We start from the raw sequence: 11,872 nt of genomic DNA on the forward strand, positions 1-11,872 counted from the left end.
CTGGCTTCCTCGCATGGCAGCTGTGTCGCGATAAAAAAATGTTATGTCAGACCGAAGGCTACTTTTAATCGGACTCAATCTTCACCTTGCCAAGCGGTTTTACAGCGCTAACGTTGCCAGCACGTGACCAAGGATGTGCAGCCAACGACTCCGCTCCGCGCAAGAAAGATGACCATGCGCATCATTAGGAGAAGCGCCCCTTGCAGGGTCACGGTGCGAATTTCGATATATGGATTTTTTCCCTAATATGAGTTTGATATAGGAAAAAAAAAAAAACACTTCTATACATTTGCTTGGGATTATCCAGGGGATGTTCTGAGATTTCGATATAAGGAATACTTTTATATATCCGGGTTCGATATATCCGGAATCGACTGTATATGATGGTCATTTAGATGTGCACGCTGCCTTTAAGATTTGCTGCATGCTGGTACACCAGACACGAGTGGTAGTTCTTACTAACACTCTCTTGGTGGCAGAACACTCAGCATCATAAATATCGTAAATTTATGAAACATATTTTTGTACTGGAACTTCCAGGAAACATTCCAGGCACCGTGGTGAAGGGTATTATTGCAGAAATATTTATCCAGCATTTCAACCGATACATTCAACATGTGTAAGTGCGTATATGTTATGGTACATCTTAGAAAATAATTTTATGGTGCCCGGTTAGTATAATTATTACCAGCATCAGTTACTTATTGTTAATTGGGCAATACGAGGGTAAAAAATTTGAACAATATTCAGTGTAGTATAATTGATCGAAGTAGGCTCAAAATTTTCTGAACAGGAATGTCCACTTCCTGATGACAACGTAAAACAAATGCAACAATCTGTGACCTCGCTACTGACTTCAAAATTCATGAGTCAAATAAGAACTTTATTGCTTGCTTATGTTGGCAAAACACAACTCTGCTGCGTTATGCCGGGTTTCTCGAAGGTAAACGAAGCGTTCCTACAGTCCACTATCTTTACTAACCACTCTGAACCTCTCTCCTCTCTCTCTCCCTTCCTCCTCTGACTTACAATCATCCCTATCCCTTTTCCCTCGACACCTTCGGTGGTGGCGGTGGCGCTCAGCAGAACCTATTACGGCAAGCAGATCCTAGAGCCCGTGCCGAAGTGCCAGGGCCTGCCCAAAAAGCTCGTCTACAAGTTTGGGCCCCGTTCCACTGGCTGGAGAGACAAGGCGGATGGCACGCTACCTCTTCGCACTCACAACCCTTGCCTGCTCACCCACTGACACCCACTTCTTTCCCTGCACTCACGACAATGATCGGTGACGGTTGTTAACACTTGTGCTGGTGGTGGTGGTGTTGACTGACACTGGTGGCGTTGACTGTCACAAATGTCCTCTTTCCGCTGATTTTGGCGTCGGTGATTTTTCTGTTCATCTTGAGCTGTGCTGGTCACAGCTATGTCATGTTGCTGCGATTGAGTCTGCATGCTCTCAAGTTCACATTTGTAACAATCTGTAACTCTTTGCTCATCTGCACAAAACCATTAGAAAGCGCAAACGATAGGTTCACTACAGCAGTGCTGCCGCTGCTGCCCTTTTCCAAAGCGAGGTCAAGGTCATGGCCAAGTTGCCATTCACGTATGCATTGTTCTGCAAATCCTACTGCCGCAAGCAGGGTGAGCTTTTGTGCAAAGCTGAGGTGAATGTTTGTGGACTAGAGATTCGGTTTCCTAGCACTTCTGGTGCCTTCGTGCGCAGTGGAGCTGCGAGAATTACGAGGTAAGCACTCGACAAAGCACTGTGTGACTTGCCTGCCATACTGCTCATGTAAAGCTGGTCGAAAACAGTCACGTGCGTAAGCTGTTCTTTTCAAGGCGATTGCATGCCTGCTTGAGGTATTCAACTCCGTAGGCTTTCGTGTCCACTTTATAAGATAAATGTGCACCGCTGACTAATCGTTTTAGACAGAGCTGACAAATTTCTTAGGTAGAGTCAGCAATCACGATTAATATTATGGGGACGTTATGCAGGCCTACCTGATTGTGCAGGTCACGAATTGTTAGGCTCCACTGTGTGTAAGTTACCATAAGTGTTTGTAAATATAAAAAATGGTCCCGTATGCTGAAGGAAGTATATTATTTGTGGTTACTGGCAAAGGACTTTATTTTGAAAAAGGATGGCGCTGAAAATTTGTTTCAAGGTGATTTTGGAAATTTTGTTGAGTTTTACACAGTAACGTTTTTTTTGTGCACAGTTGTTGCAAATTTTGTGCATAAATATGTGGTGTTTGCTTGAACCAGCTGTAAGTTTACCGTTGCCTAAATGAGGGCTATAGTATTTGTAACTGATCAAAAACTAAGACAAAAAAAGGAGATAAATATTGCTCTGTGGCATTTGGACGCTATTTTTCGTCACTGACCTGTAATGCAAGGCCGGATATAGTGCCTGAAGTCTGTAGTATTTACTGAATGAGTGTCACAAAAACACCGTGGGCACAGAAACGGCTGAGCCCTTGTTTTCACTGATTTTTATGTTGTTTATAATTCTCATGCTGCTGTAAAGATTATCACTATGACGGCTTTTACTAGGGCAGGTCATAGCAAACCTGTGCATTTAGTCGCAACCAAGGGTCTCAAGTGCCAAAGAGTACTGTTGTATATGCGGGTTTTTATTCTGTTCATTTCTATCTTTATGAACTTTTTATGTTTTGTATGATATTTTTTGATGAGTGACATTTACAATAAGGTGGTCGAATCTAACGCTGCCAGAAGTGCCAAATCTCAAAAAGGACTTTAGTGTCGACCAGAAATAAATTGCTACAGTGTGAAAAAGTTTCCAATGTGTAGAGTTATAGTACATTTACAGTGTTTGAAATTACTCTTACAGATTTGCACTAGGTTTAGTCCTTCGTCCCTGATCAATTCGACAACTGGTTTGAGTAGTAATTTCAATTTTCGATGGGTGTGGTACCAGGCACCTTGCTGTACTTATCAAGCATCTGATAGTGGAGGATGGGTTTACTTCTACTCATCTGTGCCGGATCCAAACTCGGATAACCGGCTTCTAGCACAGCACTGAACAATCAGCGACCATAATATTTTTGTTGTGCACGTCTTTAGTTTGTCTAGTGCCCATAACTTGTTCCTATGGCCGCATGGTCGTGCTCTAGTCATAGCGAGTCATCAGAGCGAGTGGTTCAAGGTGTCAACCATACCTGCCAGATAGCCTCGGTTACTGTGAATAGATCGTCCAAAGTCCTCGAGTCCACGGTGTAACGAGCTGATTAAAATACGAGCGCACGGTACGATGTGTATTGTGGGCCGTTCTTCGTGCCGGTCCCTATAGTGAATATCGATCAATGTGGACAATCCCTAGCGATAGGTGTAAATTCTGTGCAGTTTCAATCCTGAATTGTTGGTTCCCAGCGCAGACACACTCTGACCAATGAGCATTGTGTATTCAATTTTGCTTTTCTCTTCTCTCTCGACCGCAACGTCTGGGCGTTCAGATACTACTACAAAAGCCAGGTTCTTCTACCGGTGTTCGGCCGCCGGCTCGTGTACAAATTCGGCCCCAACGCCACAGGCTGGAGACCGTAAAGCCTCGCTCTTTGGAACAAGAACAGCAGCGAACAGAAGAACCACACCAGGACAGCAGACGGAACGACAGAGAACTTACATGTACGCTTGTTCCAAGAGTGCTGCAATTTTCTACTTTGTTGTTGTTTTATGCGCCTCCATGGCACACCCGTTCTCGAGCGCCCGTCAGGCGTCATTTTTGTTGGCTGGCGCATATATTTTTACCTTCGACATGTGTTTCTTCTTCTTCTACTGTAACACAGACTCGACATGTAATTCTCCCATCCCCTTTTTCCTTTTTTTTGTCGTCTCATTTTTATCAGTTTTCATTCTTCGGTTCTCGTTAATCCCCTTGTATTGTTCATCTGCATCCCTCGTGTGTGCGTGTGTGCGTGCGTGCGCCTCGGGGCGTACATTATTCGTTTCAGAGAGAGCTGGACGTGCATGCGCGTTTGTTCTCAGTCGACAGAGCAAATGAAAATTTAACAGCGGTCCTTGCCGCTGCTGTGCCCTGAAATAGTGACGCTTCTGGGCAAGGAGGCACGAGAGCGTTAGCAGTTTGCTAATGCTTGTTATGTTATGTAGCTTGACTTTCTGACGCCGAGAAAGCGCTGGGAGACGCAGACGAGATCGAAAAGGCTTAATGATTTGGCAGACGCTGGCGTCTGTCGTCTGCTCGGCGCGCGTATATCCACGCTAGCGAGAATACGTGCAGGCGATTCCCAAACTCCACGCTTCCGAGCAGACGACACCTGAGTGCGCGACGCTTTTGAGCTTGTTTGTGCGATTTCATCTGCCAAACGTTAGTGAGCCCACGTCGCGCACGTTCGGCGAAGCCACTGCCCGTGAATGTACGCTGATTAAAACAGACGCGGCTTAGTGTGGGGTGTGTTGTTAAACACAGCTTCCTGGCAATGTGCAATTGTTACCACCCAGGTAGCACAGAATGTGGGGCCCCAGTAGGTCCGATGTAGGCAAATGGGGCTGGGGCAACCATCATAAAACCTGCATCGGTCCCCGATGGGGCAAAAGTGGGCAAGCCCCATTTGGGCTTGCCCCTGCTCCTTCTGCATGGGTCCCATAGCGGCGTTTCTTGGGCTAATGCAGATCACATTCCTGCATCCAGACAACAAGGGTCAATTGCCGAATATTTGAGGGCAATCCAACCTAAATGTGGGCTTTTTGTGGGAAAGCCCTCATAGATCCGAAATGAGGCCGCCCCCATTAAATCTTTTTGGGACCAACATCGGCCGTAGTGGGGCAAGAAAACGGACATACCCACATGCCGCCCCTTGTAGGTTACTTGATGGCAGACGAAATATGAATAAGGGCTCAATTTGGGCAAGCCCTCGTGAAGCCCAAATGAGGCAGCCTTAGCTAAACCGCTTAAGGTCCGACATAGGCTGTAATGGGTCTGGAAGGCGGTGTGCCCGCATGGTACCAAAATCGGTCCTTTGTGGGGACTTTTAAGGCCCGTGCAATAGCAGGTGGGCTCTAGGTTCAAAACCAACATCCAGCCCAATTGGGGCTGCCCACACAAAACTGCTTTATATCCCACATGGGCCGTAATGGGGCTGGAAGGCGGGAGGGCCCGCATGATACCAAAATTGGTCCCTTGTGGGGAATTTGAAGGCACGTGCAACAGCAAGTGGGTTTTAGGTTCAAAACCAACATCCAGCCCAATTGGGGCTGCCCACACAAAACCGCTGTAGGTCCCACATCGGCCGTAATGGGGCTAGAAGGCGTGCGTGCAATTGCGTAATCATTCTTTCCAACCTTTATTTGCAGTAGATGTTGCCCTAAATTACTATTATAGATGATTTGTATACCAGTTGTTGCCATGTTTAGTCGATTAGAAATTTGCATGGCTTTAGTTCTCGCGCTAATGCAAATTGCGCTACAAATACTAAAACAAACTGATTGCTAACTGTTGCCTCTTATGTGGTTGCTTTGGACAGCCTGCAACTCTCAGTACAATATTACTGTTCAAAATACACATCTCCATAGCCTGAATAAGATGTACATGACGTCATTTCGGCTAGATGAATGTTATGAATTATTGTAAAATTTAATATTGTGGCTGTTTAGAAAGTGCAGACATGTATAAAATAATTACTTAATTATGTATATAAATATTGATTGGGAAAACTTGGACTACGGCTTTCCATCAATTTACTGCGTCGGACCTCTATGAGGATAATGTGGGCAGGCCCAAGTGCGGCTAGCGCTATAGAACCCGCATTGGTCCTATGTCATTATCTGAGGGGCTAACTGAATTAAAAAAAAAGATGTTCTTCCAAAGCGGCTGGCCAAATCGGCCCAAAGTAGAACCATCGCGGGGAGTTGGCGGGATGTGCCCTTTTCACAATGCCGGAAAAATGTGGGCAGCCCCGCAAGGGCTGCCTGCATCGGCCCCCAGTGGGGCCCATTGGGGCTTTGTCGACAGCCCTCTTCGGGCCTACGTCGGCCCCTCTTGCAGCACCCACAATGAGCCCACCGGGGTTGTCCTGCATTGCCTACATCGGGCCCACCGAGGCCCACCCTTCATAGCCCACTTTGTGCTACCTGGGCACAGTTCTATTCGCTCCATTCCTCGCCGGCATCGCTGCATCGATAGCGAGATGGTGTTGGAGCTTCGTTCTTATGGAGTAATATAGTTTACCTCGCTCTAGTCCAAAATAAGAAGTAAAAGCAATATTACGTCATCGTCCCATTCTGCCAGTGAGAAAACTATGCTCTGTCAGATGTCACTCTGCGGCCTCTTGGAATGCTGAAATTCTTTTCGGTATTTTTGATCTTATCGCTATCCGATTCTTAACAGATAAGAATGTTAGCCGTGGAATTCTATGGCATGTCGTGCCTTTCTTTTTACGCAGCATTCCTTTAAAGGGGATGTCAGTTCAGTTAACAACCGTGGCCCCTTATTACCACAAACAATCCGCACGAATGTATGGCCAAAAGTATATTTTCGGTTCTCGATTCCCAGAGGACGCAGCTCCAGGCCTTATTGCTCAACAGATAAGAATGTTAGCCGTGGAATTCTATGGCATGTCGTGCCTTTCTTTTTACGCAGCATTCCTTTAAAGGGGATGTCAGTTCAGTTAACAACCGTGGCCCCTTATTACCACAAACAATCCGCACGAATGTATGGCCAAAAGTATATTTTCGGTTCTCGATTCCCAGAGGACGCAGCTCCAGGCCTTATTGCTCCAGCTTGACACTAGTTGGTAAATGTGTGAAGCCTGATCTAGTGAAACCTTTAATACCAGCACAAATCAAGCACTGAAAAGGCCAACACTATCACGGAGATCATACATGCATAGACAAAAGGAAAGGGCAGGCTCAGACTGTTGTTGTCATTTATCCAGACCTCTGGACGAATACTTTTGTTTCGTGTGCAGACATATTCCATTACTGTGAGACCTCATGGGTTAAGCAACGAGTGTTCATAAGATTTATTAACACGTCGCGCGTGGGTGTGTTGCGTTACGCACAAACAAAAGCTGTATTTTCGTGGAACAGTGAGACCGGCACGCTGTCTTCCTTGTCATATGTGCAATCATCGACGAAACATACTCATGTCGAACAGTCATTCCCTGCCCAAGAGGTAGAATGCCGTGACCAAGTTGCCGGTAAACGGCTTCTCTTACTGGCTCTTCTTTCATCAGTTATTTTTTTCTGAAACCATCTACCGCCGTCAGCTGCTATTGGACGGAGGGACCACTCTTCCATTGTTCTATCTCATTTGTTTGGCAAGGCCTGTTGGAGAAAAGAAGTGGCAAGGATTTAAGCGAGATCCTGTACAAACTCTGTGTATAAACATGCCAGAACAGTATTTTTTTTTATTCGAGTGTTCTCACGCATGAGCATTCTAAGGAATTCCATTCCAAGATTTGTGTTAACGACATTTTTTTTTTTTTTATCGCGGAACATACCCCATTACATTCCCATATGTTTGATTTCGTGCATAAATGATGTGTATCCAGATTGATTATTTTTACCTGTTCTTTGCTTTTCTTTTTTGGCACTTTGTTCTCGACTGCAGAGCTGTTTGCCGCTAATACAGCAGCGGCGCCTCTATTAAATCAGGGTATGAGTGTATAGATTCGCAACAACGAAATTCCCACTCCTTGTCCGCTCTGAGCACATATATAATGCACTGATATTAAAGCATTACGTTGGAAAACGCTCTAGTCGTCCAGCGGGTCGAAGGCTTACAGCAATAGCATCATGCCGCTGCCTTCCGATATAACATATGAAAGTAGAATGCTGAAAGTGTTCGAAAGCATAGCGGGGTTTGGAAGTGTGGCGTATTAAACGTTCTCAAGCAGAAGTTACTTCATGCTCGTCTCACTGGGCGAGATATCGCACTACACACATATGGGAGATGCATGTTATTCCTCCTTTTTTTGCATGCTTTATGTGCCTTTAATTGGATTTTTATTTTTCTCGCAAAGTTGCAGTGTTTCTCACCATCCGCAGTCCTGTGAGAACCTTTTCAAAGCTTTATGAAAGCCCTAGACCTTATAAGGATGATGCATGAACCCACTTCCGGATTAGGTTTACACTTTAACCTGAAGAAATTCGTCCGTTAGCACCCTAAAACAAAAGTTACAGACGCCAACTGCTACTAGTAATGGCCGCGCTATTTCACCACCTTTGGGACGAGACCATATTGTTGATTGCAAACGATGTGAGGACAGGGAACGTGATGTCTGGGTCTCGCTTCCTCTTTCATTCGGCAAACAGTTCTGCAGTCGAAGTGTACATTTCCTACGGAATACTCCCGCCCTGTACGGCTGTTCGGCGAGCGACAGTCGAAAGCCCCTCTCTCTACCGCTGGACGTCACTGCGCGTCGCGAGTACTTAAAAGGGAAGCGGACGAGGCTGGCGTCGCAGCTTCGGCCCGTTTGCCTTGTCACCGCAGTCAAGTCTCTCTCTCTTTCTCCCCTTTTTTTGAGAGTTATTCCGCGAGAGTGAGAGAGTCCCAAGTTGCTCAACGCTTCTCTTGTGAGAGCCCAACACCGAGCGGTGCTGCGTGTGTGTACCGACCAATCAAACGTGCCTCAAAGGACGAAGAGCCAAGTGTTTGCTCTGTTTTCAAAGGCGTCCTCGCCGTTTGGGGCTCGTGAAACGAGAGTGCCGTGTTGCTCCCATCGGGCTGCATCTTACAAAATTGTCCGAGCTTCGAACGAGAGGTGTCTTTCAGCTGCCTTCGATTTTGTAGTGCGTTCCAGTTTTGCACGCTCATTGTAAATGGTCTTCGTGTCATACCACTGCATCCTTAGGTAGTACTAGCAACGCTAATCCGTAAATTAAGACTAGTTTGGAATTGCAGTGGCTGTCGTCTCAAAGGGAACGAAATGTAGCGCACCAAGACAAGGTGCGCTACATTTTGTTCCCTTTGATCATGTACCAACAAGCCCAAGTATCTACCCTGTCGTCTTAAGTTCGTCATCAAGTGACATCACCATATGTCGGCACTTGCAACACTTGCCGATAACTTGTCCATTACAATGCTTCACTAAGAATTCCGAGTCGATCTTAAAAACCAAACAAACAAAAAAAAACGCGCGTACGTTTGCTTTTAGTGTGAAATCTAAACATCCGTGACGTTGCCGAAGAATCAATAATTTGGGAAACTTCTGATGCATATCATGGGGATCGCCGTTGTAGACAAACAAACTAGGACAGCGTTCAAAGTTTCTGGTGCTGGCGACACAAACCCAGTCTTTTTTATACTCCATTCTTCCGAGCGCAACCTTAGAGTCATCGCCGCGAAAGATCAGTACTTGAAGCAGGCAGCTGCAACTTGCCTCTCTTTTGGAGCTCCAACTGAAGGAATGCCTTGCTGCTCTGTTGGCGTGTTCCCGTGCTCTGTGCTGTCTGGGCACCCGCAGCGCCCTTGGTGCCTCGGCCGTGCCTGCGCTGTGGTCGCGGCCGAAGAGTACGTGCCTTCTCCTGTATTATACCTGTGCTGCCTTCAAAATAGAGACCTATGGCATCGCTAAACGCGAGCCTTGTTGATATCTGTGACCATATTTTACGAGAGAGGAAGAGAGAGAGATTAAAACAAAGTATATTTGAGAGATGCGTTTTTTATAGACGACAGAGCTACTTTATATATATAAATATATTATATGTATACTATAAACAAACTCTCTGTACGCCAGTCGCATTGTTCTCTCTAACTTGTTTTTTTTTTTTTTTTTTTTTACTCCACCATCCTGTTTATTTACTCGTGTACGAGAGAGAAAAAGATTCCAAATAAAGACTACTTGTAGATAGCCACAACCTGCTCTGTGTTTGTGTCTTCCTTGTTTCTCTCTCAATACGCCTGCTAAGCTTTCGGCGGATGCCGCAGGTTTGAAGCTGCATACGAAATTCTAAAATAAATAAACTGGATATGGCTTTTGCTGTCAGGTTAACTTATGGTTATTTGTTCCTTGCGGTTGTTTTATGAAAGCTGCGAACTATGTCCAGTAAAACGTAAGTAATAAGTATGACCCAGCTTAGTTTTACATGTTCCTTGAATGTTGCTGATAGCTGAAAAGGTAGAGTGCCGATAAAAACTCTCACAGTGCCACAAGTTTTTAAAAGGGCAAAAATGTAAGTTACAAATATGCATGCAATTATAAGCTAAACTATATAAGGGGGTTATTAGTAGACTATGACAAGAAAAGAAAACAGATGTATGTAACACACATATAAAAATCTTGGACTCCGACCCTAGGTTTGGTCTAGCCTTAAGGATAACGGTGCAGAAGTAGAAGTAACATCGCAATAGTAGAAAGAGGCCGGTTTCCCTTTCGAGTTACATTACTTCACTTCCTTCAATATCGTGCTGTTTTTACCCCAGAGCATAAACATGCAACGCTTTCGAACTTCGTGCTATGCTGTACGCGTTTTTAAGGCCGGTGAAACAAAAGATCTGTATTAATAAACAACCAAGAAAGTTATATCCCGTCAATGACATACGTCAGGACTGGGCACGATATCTGAAAAAAAAAAAAGCAATATGCGAGTTACGCTTAGATTTTTCAAGAATAAGAAGGCGAAAGCCTAGTTGTACCTTTTGTTAAACTTTTGCATTTCTTTTTCGTACTCTACGTCGTACAACCACAACAGGACACACTTTCAGCACCACAGCATATATGTTCTACGTGCACTTCCCGACGGCGATTACAGTGAGCGCATTTAGACATGCTGTCGCCTCTTCCGCCGTGAAGTACTTTAAGGGTCTTCTTCCCTGCCCACGACTACAGTCTGGTGAGTTGCCACCGATAGCGATGTGGAATGAAGATCTAAGCCTACGCGGCAACGTATACAAGGTCGGTGAGTGCTGGCTGGCGGAGTTGACTGTTCTCTCGAGTGGTGGTCTACCACACCACAGCTGACACCTTCCTTCTCCTTCCCAGTGCCTCCGATATTCTTTCTCTCATTGTCCTCAGGCTTCCTTACGCTAGAAAAGAATAATGGACTCGTTCTGGAGAAGACTGATTGGTAGAACGTGTGCCAAAGCAAAGTAATGAATAATATTTAAAAAAACACGACATAGAACGGCTGGGGCACGGAATGATTGTGGGTCGCGTCTTGGCGTGTGCACGGATCACTTATTTAATTTGTTTTCTTATTCACCTATTTTGTGTACCTCGGGACGCTACCTTGAAACATAGTGAATTAAGGCTTTCGCATTAACAATGTCGTCAGTGCCGATACCATGTGCCCTCAAAGACGGTATTTTTCTGATGCCGATAAAGAACAGAGACCCGAAAATGATTGTCGAAACACGACTCGATAGACTATCGTTAATACTTAGCTACATTACGAAAACTGGCAGTATAATGAAGCTGCTTATGTTATTAGCCGAACTAAAAAATTACTCCGTCATTTCTGAATCTTTATTGTATGCAATATAGCGCACTGATTTTGAAATTATTTAAACAAATGTGGGCGCACGGTTGTCTTTGAGCTAGAATTTCTTTAAGCTTGATTGGTGGCGCAGGTGGTTTCCTGAGAACCTCAGAAGTAGACTAAAGCTTCGGTGACATAATGCGACCTCTTTCACAAGCAGCTCAGCATAATACCAGTCCACTCTAATCTAGTCCGATTCAATCCCCTTCATTGCTGAGGATATGTTCGCCCGAAATGCGCCGCTGACGAGCTTATTATCATCACAATGCTATGATCCTCACGTTAGAAAACGAGAATTAAGATGCGCTTCTGTATCCCGGGTGTGGCACAGTTCGTAAAGCGCTCAGCTGGAGATCCGAGGAAGTTATGCCAGATGGCGGTGCGAGCGCTCAGCGTCTAGCCGCGGCGCCCGGCCCTA

The 11,872-nt window shown here is 45.3% G+C and overlaps 1 protein-coding gene across 4 annotated transcripts in view; it reads left to right on the top strand.

Moving 5' to 3' along the window:
* Positions 1-9,754, top strand: part of LOC146193399 (ETS homologous factor-like) — a 108,485-nt gene extending 98,731 nt beyond the window's left edge. For 3 of the 4 annotated variants that reach the window (XM_084602744.1, XM_084602741.1, XM_084602742.1), the window contains one exon: positions 1,087-9,754. In XM_084602744.1, the coding sequence (XP_084458870.1) occupies positions 1,087-1,246 (160 nt within the window). In that variant the 3' untranslated portion in view covers positions 1,247-9,754. The remainder of the gene's footprint in view (positions 1-1,086) is intronic. The other variant, XM_084602743.1, reaches the window with a different exon arrangement.
* Positions 9,755-11,872: the final 2,118 nt, after the last annotated feature.

Source organism: Amblyomma maculatum, chromosome 4 (genome assembly GCF_055883805.1).
Source record: "Amblyomma maculatum isolate TAMU_Amacu chromosome 4, ASM5588380v1, whole genome shotgun sequence".
Taxonomy (NCBI): Eukaryota; Metazoa; Arthropoda; class Arachnida; order Ixodida; family Ixodidae; genus Amblyomma; species Amblyomma maculatum.